At 67.1% G+C, this 18,042-nt stretch overlaps 1 protein-coding gene across 2 annotated transcripts in view; it reads right to left on the bottom strand.

The window, feature by feature from the left end:
- POLD1 (DNA polymerase delta 1, catalytic subunit) overlaps positions 1–18,042 on the bottom strand; it is a 30,743-nt gene that overhangs the window by 1,984 nt on the left and 10,717 nt on the right. For both annotated transcript variants that reach the window (XM_069777792.1, XM_069777793.1), the window contains exons 12-24: positions 17,689–17,880; positions 15,519–15,607; positions 15,198–15,314; positions 14,031–14,144; positions 11,712–11,859; positions 10,688–10,783; positions 10,119–10,256; positions 8,560–8,735; positions 6,282–6,434; positions 4,926–5,028; positions 4,132–4,264; positions 216–329; positions 34–86 (exon numbers count right to left, since the gene is read on the bottom strand). In XM_069777792.1, coding sequence (XP_069633893.1) covers positions 34–86; positions 216–329; positions 4,132–4,264; positions 4,926–5,028; positions 6,282–6,434; positions 8,560–8,735; positions 10,119–10,256; positions 10,688–10,783; positions 11,712–11,859; positions 14,031–14,144; positions 15,198–15,314; positions 15,519–15,607; positions 17,689–17,880 — 1,626 coding nt within the window. The remainder of the gene's footprint in view (positions 1–33; positions 87–215; positions 330–4,131; positions 4,265–4,925; positions 5,029–6,281; positions 6,435–8,559; positions 8,736–10,118; positions 10,257–10,687; positions 10,784–11,711; positions 11,860–14,030; positions 14,145–15,197; positions 15,315–15,518; positions 15,608–17,688; positions 17,881–18,042) is intronic.

Here is an 18,042-nt window from a genome sequence, read left to right as displayed (position 1 = left end):
GCCTCGGGTGTCTGGGCCCCCCCCCCCCCCCACCTCTTTCTGGTAAATCTCCGACTGTCGCTGCCGGCAGAAGTCGCACACCGCACCTGGGGGGGGGGAAATGGGGGGGCAATTAGGGTCTGATCCTGCCCGCGGGGGGGTACAGCAGACCCTGGGGGGGGGTCCCCGTCATTTTTTTTTTTTTTGGGGGGGGGGGGGGTGTTGTCCACACTCACCGTGGTGGGGTAGGACGGCCCGGCACCCCACGCAGGTGCTGCGTTTGGTGGCGAAAGCCATCAGCCCCCCCACTTTGGCCGTCAGCACCGTCTTGCAGCGCGTGTGCTCCCCCCCTGCGGGGAAAAAAACAAGGGGGGGGGGGTCAGGGGGGGCCCCCCAAAATCCCCTGACCCCCCCCCCCCAAAACCCTCCGAAGCCACCCCCCTCCTTCCTCAGCGGTACCCCGCACTGGTGGGACCCTTAGGGGGGAGTTAGAGGGGATTTGGGGGAGCTTGGGGGGGTAGTTGGGGTGCCCCGGGGGGGTTTTGGGGGGCGGGGGGGGTGTTTGGGGTGGGGTGGGGGGGTTGGGGGGGGGGAGTTTTGGGGTCCCCCCGGGGGTCAGTTTGGGGGTGACTCACAAAGGGGGATGCTCTCAGCCCTGCCCTCAGGATGGGCTTGGAGGGGTACTGGGGGGGGGCTCTGGACGGATTTTGGGGTCTCCTGGGAGGTTTTGGGGTCCCCTGGGTGGGTTTTGGGGTGCAGGGAGGGTTTTGGGGTCCCCCCAGGGGGATGTGAGATCCCCGAGAAGGATTTTGGGGTCCCCCAGGTGTGTTTAGGGGTGACTCAGGCAGGAGGACGCTCTCAGCCTTGCCCTCTCTACAGCTGGGTCTGAGGGGGTCTGGGGGGGATTTTGGGGTCTCCTGGGAGGTTTTGGGGTCCCTTGGGCAGGTTTTGGGGTGTGTGTGGGGTTTGGGGTGCAGGGGGTGTTTTGGGGTCCCCCCCAGTGTGGTTTTGGGGGTGACTCATGCAGGAGGACGCTCCCAGCCCTGCTCTCACCCAGGATGGGCTCGGAGGGGTCCCGGGGGGAGCTCTGGGTGGATTTTGGGGTCTCCTGGGAGGTTTTGGGGTCCCCCGGGTGGGTTTTGGGGTGCGGGGGGGGTTGTTTCGGGGTCCCCCCCAGGGTGTTTTTGGGGGTGACTCACGCAGGAGGACGCTCTCGGCCCGTCCCTCGCCCAGGATGGACTCGGAGGAGTGTTGGGGGGAGCTCTGGGTGGATTTTGGGGTCTCCTGGGAAGTTTTGGGGTCCCCCGGGCAGGTTTTGGGGTGCAGGGGGGGTTTTGGGGTACCCCGGGGGTCAGTTTGGGGGTGACTCACGCAGGAGGACGCTCCCAGCCCTCTCACCCAGGATGGGCTTGGAGGGGTCCCAGGGGGAGCTCTGGGTGGATTTTGGGGTCTCCTGGGAGGTTTTGGGGTCCCCCGGGTGGGTTTTGGGGTGCGGGGGGGGTGTTTTGGGGTGCAGGGGGGTTGTTTCGGGGTCCCCCCCAGGGTGTTTTTGGGGGTGACTCACGCAGGAGGACGCTCTCGGCCCGTCCCTCGCCCAGGATGGACTCGGAGGAGTGTTGGGGGGAGCTCTGGGTGGATTTTGGGGTCTCCTGGGAAGTTTTGGGGTCCCCTGGGCAGGTTTTGGGGTGCAGGGGGGGGTTTGGGGTACCCCGGGGGTCAGTTTGGGGGTGACTCACGCAGGAGGACGCTCCCAGCCCTGCTCTCACCCAGGATGGGCTCGGAGGGGTCCTGGGGGGAGCTCTGGGTGGATTTTGGGGTCTCCTGGGAGGTTTTGGGGTCCCCCGGGTGGGTTTTGGGGTGCAGGGGGGTTGTTTCGGGGTCCCCCCAGGGTGTTTTTGGGGGTGACTCACGCAGGAGGATGCTCCCAGCCCTGCTCTCACCCAGGATGGGCTCGGAGGGGTCCCGGGGGGAGCTCTGGGTGGATTTTGGGGTCTCCTGGGAGGTTTTGGGGTCCCCCAGGCAGGTTCTGGGGTGCAGGTGGGTGTTTTGGGGTGCGGGGGGGTTGTTTCGGGGTCCCCCCCAGGGTGTTTTTGGGGGTGACTCACGCAGGAGGACGCTCCCAGCCCTGCTCTCACCCAGGATGGGCTCGGAGGGGTCCCGGGGGGAGCTCTGGGTGGATTTTGGGGTCTCCTGGGAGGTTTTGGGGTCCCCCAGGCAGGTTCTGGGGTGCAGGTGGGTGTTTTGGGGTGCGGGGGGGTTGTTTCGGGGTCCCCCCCAGGGTGTTTTTGGGGGTGACTCACGCAGGAGGACGCTCCCAGCCCTGCTCTCACCCAGGATGGGCTCGGAGGGGTCCCGGGGGGAGCTCTGGGTGGATTTTGGGGTCTCCTGGGAGGTTTTGGGGTCCCCCAGGCAGGTTCTGGGGTGCAGGTGGGTGTTTTGGGGTGCGGGGGGGTTGTTTCGGGGTCCCCCCCAGGGTGTTTTTGGGGGTGACTCACGCAGGAGGACGCTCCCAGCCCTGCTCTCACCCAGGATGGGCTCGGAGGGGTCCTGGGGGGAGCTCTGGGTGGATTTTGGGGTCTCCTGGGAGGTTTTGGGGTCCCCCAGGCAGGTTCTGGGGTGCAGGTGGGTGTTTTGGGGTGCGGGGGGGTTGTTTCGGGGTCCCCCCGGGGTGTTTTTGGGGGTGACTCATACAGGAGGACGCTCCCAGCCCTGCTCTCACCCAGGATGGGCTCGGAGGGGTCCCGGGGGGAAGCTCTGGGTGGATTTTGGGGTCTCCTGGGAGGTTTTGGGGTCCCCCGGGTGGGTTTTGGGGTGCGGGGGGGGTGTTTTGGGGTGCAGGGGGGTTGTTTCGGGGTCCCCCCCAGGGTGTTTTTGGGGGTGACTCACGCAGGAGGACGCTCTCGGCCCGTCCCTCGCCCAGGATGGACTCGGAGGAGTGTTGGGGGGAGCTCTGGGTGGATTTTGGGGTCTCCTGGGAAGTTTTGGGGTCCCCCGGGCGGGTTTTGGGGTGCAGGGGGGGGTTTGGGGTACCCCGGGGGTCAGTTTGGGGGTGACTCACGCAGGAGGACGCTCCCAGCCCTGCTCTCACCCAGGATGGGCTCGGAGGGGTCCTGGGGGGAGCTCTGGGTGGATTTTGGGGTCTCCTGGGAAGTTTTGGGGTCCCCCGGGCAGGTTTTGGGGTGCAGGGGGGGTTTTGGGGTACCCCGGGGGTCAGTTTGGGGGTGACTCACGCAGGAGGACGCTCCCAGCCCTCTCACCCAGGATGGGCTTGGAGGGGTCCCAGGGGGAGCTCTGGGTGGATTTTGGGGTCTCCTGGGAGGTTTTGGGGTCCCCCGGGTGGGTTTTGGGGTGTGGGGGGGTGTTTTGGGGTGCAGGGGGGTTGTTTCGGGGTCCCCCCCAGGGTGTTTTTGGGGGTGACTCACGCAGGAGGACGCTCTCGGCCCGTCCCTCGCCCAGGATGGACTCGGAGGAGTGTTGGGGGGAGCTCTGGGTGGATTTTGGGGTCTCCTGGGAAGTTTTGGGGTCCCCTGGGCAGGTTTTGGGGTGCAGGGGGGGGTTTGGGGTACCCCGGGGGTCAGTTTGGGGGTGACTCACGCAGGAGGACGCTCCCAGCCCTCTCACCCAGGATGGGCTTGGAGGGGTCCCAGGGGGAGCTCTGGGTGGATTTTGGGGTCTCCTGGGAGGTTTTGGGGTCCCCCGGGTGGGTTTTGGGGTGCGGGGGGGTGTTTTGGGGTGCAGGGGGGTTGTTTCGGGGTCCCCCCCAGGGTGTTTTTGGGGGTGACTCACGCAGGAGGACGCTCTCGGCCCGTCCCTCGCCCAGGATGGACTCAGAGGAGTGTTGGGGGGAGCTCTGGGTGGATTTTGGGGTCTCCTGGGAAGTTTTGGGGTCCCCCGGGCAGGTTTTGGGGTGCAGGGGGGGTTTTGGGGTACCCCGGGGGTCAGTTTGGGGGTGACTCACGCAGGAGGACGCTCCCAGCCCTGCTCTCACCCAGGATGGGCTCGGAGGGGTCCTGGGGGGAGCTCTGGGTGGATTTTGGGGTCTCCTGGGAGGTTTTGGGGTCCCCCAGGCAGGTTCTGGGGTGCAGGTGGGTGTTTTGGGGTGCGGGGGGGTTGTTTCGGGGTCGCCCCGGGGTGTTTTTGGGGGTGACTCACGCAGGAGGACGCTCTCGGCCCGTCCCTCGCCCAGGATGGGCTCGAAGATGCGCAGCAGGGGCTTGGCCAGTTGCTGCTCCAGGTAGTAACTGGTGTCGATGGGCAGGTTGTGCTCCAGCGCGTAAATGGGGTCCTGGGGGGGGGACACACGGTTTTGGGGACCCCCCTGTCACCCCCAGACCCCCCCCAGCACCCTACACCCCCACACGCCCCCCACCCAGTGCCACTGTCCCATCATGTCCCCAGTTTGTCCCCCCCGTCACCCCACTGTCCCTCTGTCCTTTGGAGACCCCCCCAAAATGTTGTGTGTTCCCCCCCCCGTGTCCCCATGTCCCCCCCCACATCACTTCCCCCCCCCCAGGTCCCCTCCTGACCCCCCCCATGTCCCCCAAAATTTCCATCGTGTCCCCCCACCCCAAAATGCCCCCCCATCCCCTGTTGTGTGTGTCCCCCCCCCCAAAATACCACCCCTGTCCCCCCGGTGTCCCCCTCCCCAGTGTCCCCCCACCCCAAAATGCCCCCCCCGGTGCCCCCCCCCAAATATCCCCCCTGGTGTCCCCCTCCCCAATGTCCCCCCACCCCAAAATGCCCCCCCTGGTGCCCCCCCCCAAATATCCCCCCTGGTGTCCCCCTCCCCAATGTCCCCCCACCCCAAAATGCCCCCCCCGGTGTCCCCCCCCCCAAATATCCCCCTCCCCAGTGCCCCCCACCCCAAAATGCCCCCCCTCAGTTCCCCTGGTGTCCCCCCCCCAGTGTCCCCCACCCCAAAATGCCCCCCCCCGGTGCCCCCCCACCTCGGATTTCATGTAGGCGGCCACCCCCTTGGCGCCGGTGACGATGACGTAGGGGACGCGGTCGCCCAGGCTGGGGGCGCTGCCGGGGTCCCGCTGCCGCATCCTGGGGGGGGCACCCATGGGTGGGGGGGCAGACCCCCTTTTTGGGGTGTCATCCTCCCCCCCCCAAGTTTGGGGACACCCAGTCAGGGGTGCCCTATGGGGGTGCCCAGTTTGGGGGGGGGGCAGTTTTGGGGGCCCTGTTTTGGGGTGCCTGTTTGGGGGTCCCCATTTGGGGGTCCCTGTTTGGGGTCCCCATTTGGGGGTGCCCGTTTGGGGGTGCCTGTTTGGGGGTCCCTGTTTGGGGGGTGCCCATTTTGGGGTGCCCATTTTGGGGGTGCCCGTTCTGGGGTCCCCATTTTGGGGTGCCCGTTTGGGGTCCCCCTTTGGGGGTCCCTGTTTGGGGGTCCCCATTTTGGGGGTGCCTGTTCTGGGGTCCCCATTTTGGTGTGCCCGTTTGGGGGTCCCTGTTTGGGGGGTGCCCATTTTGGGGTGCCCATTTGGGGGTGCCCATTTTGGGGGCTCCTGTTCTGGGGTGCCCATTTTGGGGTGCCCGTTCTGGGGTCCCCATTTTGGGGGCGCCCGTTTGGGGGTGCCTGTTTGGGGGTCCCTGTTTGGGGGGTGCCCATTTTGGGGGTGCCTGTTCTGGGGTCCCCGTTTTGGGGTGCCCACTTGGGGGTCCCTGTTTTGGGGTGGCCATTTGGGGGTTGCTGTTTGGGGGTGCCTGTTTGGGGGTCCCCACTTTGGGGTCCCCATTTTGGGGTGGCCATTTGGGGGTCCCTGTTTGGGGGTCCCCATTTTGGGGTGGCCATTTCGGGGTCCCTGCTTGGGGGTGCCCATTTTGGGGGCGCCTGTTCTGGGGTCCCCATTTTGGGGTCCCCATTTGGGGGTCCCCATTTGGGGGTCCTTGTTTAGGGCTCTGCATTTTGGGGTGCCCGTTTGGGTCTCCCCATTTTGGGGGTGTCAGTGTGGGGCTGACATTTTGGGATGCCCATTTGGGGTCCCCGTTTGGGGGTCCTTGTTTAGGGCTCTGCATTTGGGGGTCCCTGTTTGGGGCTCCCCATTTTGAGGTCCCCGTTTTGGGGTGCCTGTTTGGGGCTCCCCGTTTTGGGGTCCCCATTTGGGGGTCCTTGTTTAGGGCTCTGCATTTTGGGGTGCCTGTTTGGGGCTCCCCGTTTTGGGGTGCCCATTTTGGGGTCTCTGTTTCGGGATGCTTGTCAAAGGCTCTCTGTTTTGGGGTGTCTGTTCCAGTGTGCCCACCCCAGAGTCCCCATTTGGGGGTGCTGGTTTTGGGGTACCGCGGGGGGGGGTCCCCACCTCTCGGCCAGCTGGACGTGGGCCTGGGGGGCGGCGTAGGCGCTGGCCGCCCTCGTTAACTCCTTGGTGATAACGAGCTGCGAGATGTCCACCCGGTTACAGAGCAGGTCCGAGATCACATCCTGTGCGTGGGCCACTGCCCCCTCGGGGTCCCTGGAGGGGGGGGGAAAGGGACTTCAGGGGGGGCCGGGGGACCCCAACATTGCCCCACAGGTCTCTGGGGGGGATATGGGGGGGCTGGGGGACCCCCAAATGCCCTGGGATGTCTGAGATCACGTCCTGCGCGTGGGCCGCTACCCCCTTGGGGTCCATGGGGGGGGGAGAAAGGGGGTTCAGGGGGGCCAGGGGACCCCCACATCACCCTATGGGTCCCTGGGGGGGGAAGGGGGATCGGGGGGGGCTGGGGGACCCCAACATTGTCCCATGGGATCCCTGGGAGACACAGAGGGACCCCCACCACCCCCCAAGGTCCCTGAGGGGGATGGGGGGGGTCAGGGGGACCCCCAAAACACCCCTTAGGAGTCCCGGGGGGGGGGACAGGACGACCCCCTATCACCCCAGGGAGGGCACAGGGACCGTGCTGGTCCCCATGTCCGCAGGGGGGTCCCCATGTCCCTAAAGCTGTCACTGGGGGGGTTCCCCAGGTCCCCAAGGGGGTCCCCATGTCCCTGGAGGGGTCCCTATGTCCCTAAAGCTGTCACTGGGGGGGTCCCCATGTCCCCAAGGGGGTCCCCATGTCCCTGCAGGGGTCCCCATGTCCCTAAAGCTGTCACTGGGGGGGTCCCCATGTCCCCAAGGGGGTCCCCATGTCCCTGGAGGGGTCCCTATGTCCCTAAAGCTGTCACTGGGGGGGTCCCCATGTCCCCAAGGGGGTCCCCATGTCCCTGGAGGGGTCCCTATGTCCCTAAAGCTGTCACTGGGGGGGTCCCCATGTCCCTGGAGGGGTCCCCATGTCCCTAAAGCTGTCACTGGGGGGGTCCCCATGTCCCCAAGGGGGTCCCCATGTCCCTGCAGGGGTCCCCATGTCCCTAAAGCTGTCACTGGGGGGGTTCCCATGTCCCTGGGGAGGTCCCCTTGTCCCTAAAGCTGTCATTGGGGGGTCCCCATGTCCCCAAGGGGGTCCCCATGTCCTTAAAGCTGTCACTGGGGGGGTTCCCATGTCCTTAAGGGGGTCCCCATGTCCCTAAAGCTCTCACTGGGGGGTCCCCATGTCCCCAGGGGGGGTCCCCATGTCCTTAAAGCTGTCACTGGGGGGGTTCCCATGTCCTTAAGGGGGTCCCCATGTCCCTAAAGCTCTCACTGGGGGGTCCCCATGTCCCCAGGGGGGGTCCCCATGCCCCTAAAGCTCTCACTGGGGGGGCTCCCCATGTCCTTAAGAGGGTCCCCATGTCCCTAAAGCTCTCACTGGGGGGGTCCCCACATCCCCAAGGGGGTCCCCATGTCCCTGCAGGGGTCCCCATGTCCCTAAAGCTGTCACTGGGGGGGTTCCCATGTCCCTGGGGAGGTCCCCTTGTCCCTAAAGCTGTCATTGGGGGGTCCCCATGTCCCCAAGGGGGTCCCCATGTCCTTAAAGCTGTCACTGGGGGGGTTCCCATGTCCTTAAGGGGGTCCCCATGTCCCTAAAGCTCTCACTGGGGGGTCCCCATGTCCCCAGGGGGGGTCCCCATGCCCCTAAAGCTCTCACTGGGGGGGCTCCCCATGTCCTTAAGAGGGTCCCCATGTCCCTAAAGCTCTCACTGGGGGGGTCCCCACATCCCCAAGGGGGTCCCCATGTCCCTGCAGGGGTCCCCATGTCCCTAAAGCTGTCACTGGGGGGGTTCCCATGTCCCTGGGGAGGTCCCCTTGTCCCTAAAGCTGTCATTGGGGGGTCCCCATGTCCCCAAGGGGGTCCCCATGTCCTTAAAGCTGTCACTGGGGGGGTTCCCATGTCCTTAAGGGGGTCCCCATGTCCCTAAAGCTCTCACTGGGGGGTCCCCATGTCCCCAGGGGGGGTCCCCATGTCCCTAAAGCTCTCACTGGGGGGGTCCCCACATCCCCAAGGGGGTCCCCATGTCCCTGCAGGGGTCCCCATGTCCCTAAAGTTGTCCCTGGAGGGGTCCCCATGCCCCTAAAGCTCTCATTGGGGGTGTCCCCATGTCCCCAAGAGGGTCCCCATGTCCCCAGGGGTGTCCCTGGAGGGATCCCCACATCCCTGGGGAGGTCCCCACATCCCCAAGAGTCTCCCTGGAGAGGCGGGGGGGTCTCCAAGCGTCTCCCCGTGTCCCCCCCCGTGTCCCACCGGTGGAGCAGGATGCGGCGCAGGCAGGCGGTGACCAGGTTGGCGGCCAGGGGACAGTTGTCGCGCCGGACGGCCTCCAGCCCCTTGCAGTCCAGTTTGTCGTGGGCCTCGGGGCGCGAGGAGAAGCAGAGCCCCGCGTAGCGCTTCTTGCTGATCAGCAGGTACGGCCAGTACACCTGGGGGGGGGCAACTTCAGCGGGGACCCCCCCTCAGGATGTGGGGAACCAGCCCCGTGCCCCTCCAGGGACATGGGGACCATGCCAAGGATGTGGGGACCACCCCAGGGACACCCTTGGGGATGTAGGGATGGCTCCGAGGGACATGGGGACCATCCAGGGATGTGGGACCCCCCCCAGGGAGACTCTTGGGGATGTGGGGACCCCCCCAGGGACACCCCTGGGGACATGGGGACCATCCCAAGGACATGGGGACCACCCCAGGGAAACCCTTGGGGTTGTAGGGATGTCTCCGAGGGACATGGGGACCCCCTTGGGGATGTGGGGACCCCCCCAGGGAGACTCCTGGGGATGTGGGGACCCCCCCAGGGACAGGGGGATCCCTCCAGGGACACCCCAGGGGACATGGGGACCATCCCAAGGACGTGGGGACCTCCCCAGGGACACCCTTGGGGATGTAGGGATGGCTCCGAGGGACATGGGGACCATCCAGGGATGTGGGACCCCCCCCAGGGAGACTCTTGGGGATGTGGGGACCCCCCCAGGGACACCCCTGGGGACATGGGGACCATCCCAAGGACATGGGGACCACCCCAGGGAAACCCTTGGGGATGTAGGGATGTCTTCGAGGGACATGGGGACCCCCTTGGGGATGTGGGGACCCCCCCAGGGAGACTCCTGGGGATGTGGGGACCCCCCCAGGGACAGGGGGATCCCTCCAGGGACACCCCAGGGGACATGGGGACCATCCCAAGGACGTGGGGACCTCCCCAGGGACACCCTTGGGGATGTAGGGATGTCTTCGAGGGACATGGGGACCATCCAGGGATGTGGGACCCCCCCCAGGGAGACTCTTGGGGATGTGGGGACCCCCCCAGGGACACCCCTGGGGACATGGGGACCATCCCAAGGACATGGGGACCACCCCAGGGAAACCCTTGGGGTTGTAGGGATGTCTCCGAGGGACAGGGGACCCCCTTGGGGATGTGGGGACCCCCCCAGGGAGACTCCTGGGGATGTGGGGACCCCCCCAGGGACATGAGGATCCCTCCAGGGACACCCCAGGGGACATGGGGACCATCCCAAGGACGTGGGGACCTCCCCACGGACACCCTTGGGGATGTAGGGATGGATCCAAGGGACATGGGGACCATCCAGGGATGTGGGACCCCCCCCAGGGAGACTCTTGGGGATGTGGGGACCCCCCCAGGGACATGGGGACCCCCCCAGGGACACCCCTGGGGACATGGGGACCACCCCAGGGAAACCCTTGGGGATGTAGGGATGACTCCGAGGGTCATGGGGACCCCCTTGGGGATGTGGGGACCCCCCCCGGGAGACTCCTGGGGATGTGGGGACCCCCCCCAGGCCCCTCCCTCTGACCTTCTCAAACTCCAGCTTGATGGGGGGGGGGAAGTGGCTGGAGACCCAGGCGGCCGCCTCCCGCCCCAGGTCCATCGCCTCGGCCACCGAGGTCACCCCCAGGCGGCACATCACCGAGTCCGTGTCCCCGTACACCACCTGGGGGGGGGACACACGGGCTCAGGGACCCCCCCAACACCCTCCTGGGGCCCCCAGAACCCCCCTGGGCCCCCCCAAAACCCCCCAGAACCCACCTGGGCATCCACTGGGAAGCCCTGGGCCAGGCACTATCTGCTCTCCTGGTGTCCCCTAAGAGCCCCCCCCAGCCCCTTGGGACCCCCCCCTGCGACCCCCAGGACCCCCTGGGGACCCCTGTGAGACCCCCAGAACCCCCTTGGGACCCCCAGCCCACCTTGGCATCTGCTGGGAAGCCCTGGGCCAGGCACTATTTGCTCTCCTGGGGTCCCCTAAGACCCCTCCAGCCCCTTGGGACCCCCCCGCAACCCCCAGAACCCCCTGGGGACCCCTGTGAGACCCCCAGGACCCCCCTGGGGGCCCCCAAAAACCCTCCTGGGACCCCCAGGACCCACCTTGGCATCCGCAGGGAAGCCCTGGGCCAGGCAGTATTTGCTTTCCACCAGCTGCTTTGTCCGCTCGATCATCTGGCGCCCGAAGCCGGTGACGCTCTGGGAGGGGGGGAGACACACGGTGACGTTGGGGGGGGGCCGTGGGGCAGGGGATGCCGTGGGGCAGGGGGGCCCCCACCTGCCTGGGGGTGTTCGGGGAAGGCCCAGGGCTGGGTCCAGAAAGCCTTTTGGGGGGTAAGGACAGGGGCTGGGGGGGGGCAACACGTGCTGTGGGGTGCTGTGGGCATCTGTGGGGTGCTGGGGGCATCTGTGGGGTGCTGTGGGGATCTGTGGGGTGCTGGGGGGCACTTTGGAGTGCTGTGGGGCAGCCATGGGGCAGCCGTAGGGGCTCTATCATATAAGAGACCTCAAGACAGGGCAGGCAACCAGCCTGGCAGGCAGCAGCTGCCCTATAGATCTGTGGGGCTGTGCCGTGGGGCAGCCGTGGGGCAGCCGTGGGGCTCACATAAGAGACCCCGAGGCAAGACGGGCGCCCCGCTGCCCCACGGCACCACGGGTCCATGCCATGGGGCAGTGGCAGGGGATGCCGTGGGGTGCATCGCGATGCCGTGGGGCAGCCGTGGGGCTCACATAAGAGACCCCGAGGCAAGACGGGCACCCCGCTGCCCCACGGCACCGCGGGTCCGTGCCGTGGGGAAGTGGCAGGGGATGCCATGGGGTGCATCGGGATGCCGTGGGGCAGCCGTGGGGCTCACATAAGAGACCCCGAGGCAGGACAGGCGCCCCGCTGCCCCACGGCACCGCGGGTCTGTGCCGTGGGGCAGCGGCAGGGGATGCCGTGGGATGCATCGTGATGCCGTGGAGCAGCTGTGGGGCAGCCGTGGGGCTCACATAAGAGACCCCGAGGCAAGACGGGCGCCCCGCTGCCCCACGGCACCGCGGGTCCGTGCCGTGGGGCAGTGGCAGGGGATGCCGTGGGGTGCATCGGGATGCCGTGGGGCAGCCGTGGGGCAGCCGTGGGGCTCACCTGGGAGATCTCGAGGCAGGGCAGGCGCCCAGCCTGGGCGCCGGTGAAGCCGTAGACCGAGTTGGCGCTGACCTTCAGCGCCAGTTGCCGCCCGTCCAGGACTTGCCGACGGAAATCGTCCTGCTCCTGCGCCAGCTCTGCCTTCACCCTGCCGGGACACGCTGTGACCCACGGCCGCCCCACGGCTGCCCCACGGCCGCCCCCAACCCCAGCCCTATGGGACCCTGCTCCGGCGCCGGCTTCTGCCTTCACCCTGTGGGGACCCACGGCCGCTCCTGCTGCCCCATGGGGCTCCCCGCAGCCCTTTGGGGACCCCCAACCTGCCCCACAGGGACCCTAAAACCCCCCAGGGGGACCCCAAACCCATCAGGGACCCCCAACCTGCCCCACACAGACCCCAAAACTGCCCCACAGGGACCCTAAAACCTCCCAGAGGGACCCCAAACCCATCGGGGACCCCAACCTGCCCCACACAGACCCCAAAACTGCCCCATAGGAACCCTAAAACCCCACGGGGGGACCCCAAACCCATCGGGGACCCCCAACCTACCCCATAGGGATCCCAAGCCCTCCCAGGGAGACCCCAAAACTGCCCCATAGGAACCCTAAAACCTCCCAGTGGTACCCCAAACCCACCAAGGACCCCCCAACTTGCCCCACAGGGACCCTAAACCCCTCAGGGGGACCCCAAACCCATCAGGGACCCCCAACCTGCCCCACACAGACCCCAAAACTGCCCCATAGGAACCCTAAAACCCCGCAGGGGGACCCCAAACCCATCGGGGACCCCCAACCTACCCCATAGGGACCCCAAGCCCTCCCAGGGAGACCCCAAAACTGCCCCATAGGAACCCTAAAACCTCCCAGTGGTACCCCAAACCCACCAAGGACCCCCCAACTTGCCCCACAGGGACCCTAAACCCCTCAGGGGGACCCCAAACCCATCAGGGACCCCCAACCTGCCCCACACAGACCCCAAAACTGCCCCATAGGAACCCTAAAACCCCGCAGGGGGACCCCAAACCCATCGGGGACCCCCAACCTACCCCACAGGGACCCCAAGCCCTCCCAGGGAGACCCCAAAACTGCCCCATAGGAACCCTAAAACCTCCCAGTGGTACCCCAAACCCACCAAGGACCCCCCAGCCTGCCCCATGGGGACCCTAAAACCCCCCAGGGGGACCCCAAACCTATCAGGGACCCCCCAACTTGCCCCATAGGGACCCTAAAACCCTCCAGGGGGACCCCAAACCCACCAGGGGGACCCCCAACCTGCCCCATAGGGACCCTAAAACCCCCCAGGGGGACCCCAAACCCATCAGGGACCCCCAACCTGCCCCACACAGACCCCAAAACTGCCCCACAGGGACCCTAAAACCTCCCAGAGGGACCCCAAACCCATCGGGGACCCCAACCTGCCCCACACAGACCCCAAAACTGCCCCATAGGAACCCTAAAACCCCACGGGGGGACCCCAAACCCATCGGGGACCCCCAACCTACCCCATAGGGATCCCAAGCCCTCCCAGGGAGACCCCAAAACTGCCCCATAGGAACCCTAAAACCTCCCAGTGGTACCCCAAACCCACCAAGGACCCCCCAACTTGCCCCACAGGGACCCTAAACCCCTCAGGGGGACCCCAAACCCATCAGGGACCCCCAACCTGCCCCACACAGACCCCAAAACTGCCCCATAGGAACCCTAAAACCCCGCAGGGGGACCCCAAACCCATCGGGGACCCCCAACCTACCCCATAGGGACCCCAAGCCCTCCCAGGGAGACCCCAAAACTGCCCCATAGGAACCCTAAAACCTCCCAGTGGTACCCCAAACCCACCAAGGACCCCCCAACTTGCCCCACAGGGACCCTAAACCCCTCAGGGGGACCCCAAACCCATCAGGGACCCCCAACCTGCCCCACACAGACCCCAAAACTGCCCCATAGGAACCCTAAAACCCCGCAGGGGGACCCCAAACCCATCGGGGACCCCCAACCTACCCCACAGGGACCCCAAGCCCTCCCAGGGAGACCCCAAAACTGCCCCATAGGAACCCTAAAACCTCCCAGTGGTACCCCAAACCCACCAAGGACCCCCCAGCCTGCCCCATGGGGACCCTAAAACCCCCCAGGGGGACCCCAAACCTATCAGGGACCCCCCAACTTGCCCCATAGGGACCCTAAAACCCTCCAGGGGGACCCCAAACCCACCAGGGGGACCCCCAACCTGCCCCACGGGGACCCTAAACCCCCCTGGGGGACCCCAAACCCATCGGGGACCCCCCCCAACCTGCCCCCCAGGACCCCAAACCTGCCCCCCACCTCTTGCGGGCGGCCAGCAGCCCCTCCAGCACGCGGGGCAGCAGCCCCCGCCGCACGCTGGCCGTGACGAAGAGCTCGCCCGTCGGGGTGCGGATGAAGTCGCTGGGGCCCAGCCTGGGAGGGGGGGCAGAGGTGGGGGGGTCACGGGGAGGTGGGGAGGTGGGGAGGGGGCTGGCTGGACCCACGGCCACCCCGCGGGGTCCCCACTGCCCCCCCAGTCCTGCCCCACAGCTTCCCAGTGCCCCCGGTCCTGCCCTGTGGGGCTGCCAGTGCTACGCCCCAGTCTCTCTCCAGCCCCACTCAGTGTCCCCCAGACCCTCCCAGTGCTCCCCAGTACCCCCTGTGCCCCCATAGCCCACCCCAGTGCTCCCCAGGTCCTCACCAGTACCTCCCAGCCCCTCCCAGTGTTCCCTGGTTCCTCACCAGTACCCCCCAGCCCCTCCCGGTGCTCCCCAGTTCCTCACCAGTACCCCCCCTGTGCCCCCCAGCCCCTCCCAGTACTCCCCAGTTCCTCACCAGTACCTGCCCCATGCCCCCCAGCCCCTCCCAGTGTTCCCTGGTTCCTCACCAGTACCCCCCAGCCCCTCCCGGTGCTCCCCAGTTCCTCACCAGTACCCCCCCTGTGCCCCCCAGCCCCTCCCAGTACTCCCCAGTTCCTCACCAGTACCTGCCCCATGCCCCCCAGCCCCTCCCAGTGTTCCCTGGTTCCTCACCAGTACCCCCCAGCCCCTCCCGGTGCTCCCCAGTTCCTCACCAGTACCCCCCCTGTGCCCCCCAGCCCCTCCCAGTACTCCCCAGTTCCTCACCAGTACCTGCCCCATGCCCCCCAGCCCCTCCCAGTGTTCCCTGGTTCCTCACCAGTACCCCCCAGCCCCTCCTGGTATTCCCCAGTTCCTCACCAGTACCCCCCACGTGCCCCCCAGCCCCTCCTGGTGCTCCTCAGTTCCTCCCCAGTACCTCCCCAGTGCCCCCCAGCCCCTCCTGGTGTTCCCCAGTTCCTCACCAGTACCCCCCACGTGCCCCCCAGCCCCTCCCAGTCCTCCCCAGTACCCCCCCGTGCCCCCCTGCCCCTCCCCAGTACCCCCCAGTCCCTCCCAGTGCCCCCCCTGCCCTTCCCAGCCCCTCCCAGCCCTACCCCAGTGCCTCCCAGTCCCTCCCAGTGCCCACCCGAAGCGCTGGGGCCCCCCCGGGGGCAGCAGGGTGGTGTAGCAGAGGTTGTGGGCCATCATGATGGAGGGGTACAGCGAGGAGAAATCCAGCGTCACGATGGGCACGTCGTAGTACCTGGGGGGGGACACACACATGGGGGGGGGGTCACAGGAGTTGGGGGGGGGGTCACAGGGTGTGTGTGGGGGGCCAAGGTTGGGGAAGGGGCATCACAGGGGGGTGCAAGGGGTGTCCTGGGGGTTTGGGGGTGTCAGGGGGGTGTCAGAAGGGAGGTTTGGGGGGGGGCATGGGACACACAAGCAGCCAGCCCCCCCCACTCACCCCTTGAGGGGCTCGATGACGGTGGCCCCCTCGTAGTCCTCCCCCCCCTCCGGCTTCACCACCGGCATCAGCAGGTCCTCCGTCATCGCCTGCGGCACCGGCACCGGCTGCGGCACCGGCACACCGGGGGGGGTCCCTGCCACCCGCCCGGGGGGTGTCCTCGGCACCCCCAAACCCCCTGTCGCCCTTCTAGACGCCCACAGGTCCTCCTCGTGTTGCCACCATCCCTGGTGGTCCCATGTCCCCCCCCCCCATCCCTCCTGGTGACCCCACATCCCCATCCCCATGTCCCCTGTCCCCCCCGGTCCCTCCTGGAGACCCCACATCCCCCCAAATCCCTCCTGGTGACCCCACATCCCCATCCCCACATCCCCTCTCCCCCCAAGTCCCTCCTGGTGACCCCACGTCCCCCCAAATCCCCATCCCCATGTCCCCTGTCCCCCCAAGTCTTTCCTGGTGACCCCACGTCCCCATCCCCATGTCCCCTGTCCCCGCAAGTCCCTCCTGGTGACCCCACATCCCCCCCAAGTCCCTCCTGGTGACCCCACGTCCCTTCTGGAGACCCCACATCCCCCCAAATCCCTCCTAGTGACCCCATATCCCCATCCCCACGTCCCTTGTCCTCCCAAGTCCCTCCTGGTGACCCCACATCCCCCCCAAGTCCCTCCTGGTGACCCCACGTCCCTCCTGGTGACCCCACAACCCCCCCAAGTCCCTCCTGGTGACCCCACGTCCCTCCTGGAGACCCCACATCCCCCCAAATCCCTCCTAGTGACCCACATCCCCATCCCCACATCCCCCCCCCCCCCCGCCCCATCCCTCCTGGTGACCCCATGTCCCCCCAAATCCCTCCTGGTGACCCCACATCCCCATCCCCACATCCCCTCTCCCCCCAAGTCCCTCCTGGTGACCCCACGTCCCCCCAAATCCCCATCCCCATGTCCCCTGTCCCCCCAAGTCTTTCCTGGTGACCCCACGTCCCCATCCCCATGTCCCCTGTCCCCGCAAGTCCCTCCTGGTGACCCCACATCCCCCCCAAGTCCCTCCTGGTGACCCCACGTCCCTTCTGGAGACCCCACATCCCCCCAAATCCCTCCTAGTGACCCCATATCCCCATCCCCACGTCCCTTGTCCTCCCAAGTCCCTCCTGGTGACCCCACATCCCCCCCAAGTCCCTCCTGGTGACCCCACGTCCCTCCTGGTGACCCCACAACCCCCCCAAGTCCCTCCTGGTGACCCCACGTCCCTCCTGGAGACCCCACATCCCCCCAAATCCCTCCTAGTGACCCACATCCCCATCCCCACATCCCCCCCCCCCCCCCGCCCCATCCCTCCTGGTGACCCCATGTCCCCCCAAATCCCTCCTGGTGACCCCACATCCCCATCCCCACATCCCCTCTCCCCCCAAGTCCCTCCTGGTGACCCCACGTCCCCCCAAATCCCCATCCCCATGTCCCTTGTCCCCCCAAGTCCTTCCTGGTGACCCCACATCCCCATCCCCACATCCTCTGTCCCCCCAGGTCCCTCCTGGAGACCCCACATCTCCCCAAATCCCTCCTAGTGACCCCACATCCCCATCCCCACATCCCCACGTCCCTTGTCCTCCCAAGTCCCTCCTGGTGACCCCACATCCCCCCCAAGTCCCTCCTGGTGACCCCACGTCCCTCCTGGAGACCCCATGTCCCCCCAAATCCCTCCTAGTGACCCCACATCCCCATCCCCATGTCTCTTGTCCCCCCAAGTCCCTCCTGGTGACCCCACATCCCTCCTGGAGACCCCACATCCCCCCAAATCCCTCCTAGTGACCCACATCCCCATCCCCACATCCCCCCCCGCCCCATCCCTCCTGGTGACCCCACGTCCCTCCTGGTGACCCCACAACCCCCCCAAGTCCCTCCTGGTGACCCCACATCCCTCCTGGAGACCCCACATCCCCCCAAATCCCTCCTAGTGACCCACATCCCCATCCCCACATCCCCCCCCCCCCTCGCCCCATCCCTCCTGGTGACCCCACGTCCCCCCAGGTCCCTCCTGGTGACCCCACATCTCCCCCCACGTCCCTCCTGGTGACCCCACGTCCCCATCCCCACACCCCTTGTCCTTCCCGGTGCCCCCACGCCATCTCCCGTCCCCCTCCACGTCCCTCCCCGTGTCCCGTCCCCCCCCTGACCTGCCGCAGGAGCTGCGAGACCACCTTGACCTGCTGTCCCCGGGCCAGCAGGTAGCTGAGGGGGACGCCGGTGACGCGGGCCATCTCCACGTAGTTCACCACCACCATCAGCTTCTCCAGCAGCCGCAGCGGCAGGAAGGCGTCCTTCAGGCAGTAGACGGCCAGACGGCGCCGCGTCTGCTCCGACCCGTTCTGGGGACGTTGGGGACACGTCGGGGACACGTCAGGGACATGGGAGGACACGTCAGGGACATGGGGGGACACGTCAGGGACATGGGGGGACATGGGGGGAAGGAATCCTTTGAGCAGTAGATGGCCAGACGGCGCCGCGTCTGCTCCGACCCATTCTGGGGA

Source organism: Haliaeetus albicilla, unplaced genomic scaffold (assembly GCF_947461875.1).
Source record: "Haliaeetus albicilla unplaced genomic scaffold, bHalAlb1.1 scaffold_173, whole genome shotgun sequence".
Lineage (NCBI taxonomy): Eukaryota > Metazoa > Chordata > Aves > Accipitriformes > Accipitridae > Haliaeetus > Haliaeetus albicilla.
The sequence above is the reverse complement of the archived record's forward strand: the minus strand, read 5'-3'. Positions and strand labels throughout refer to the sequence as shown.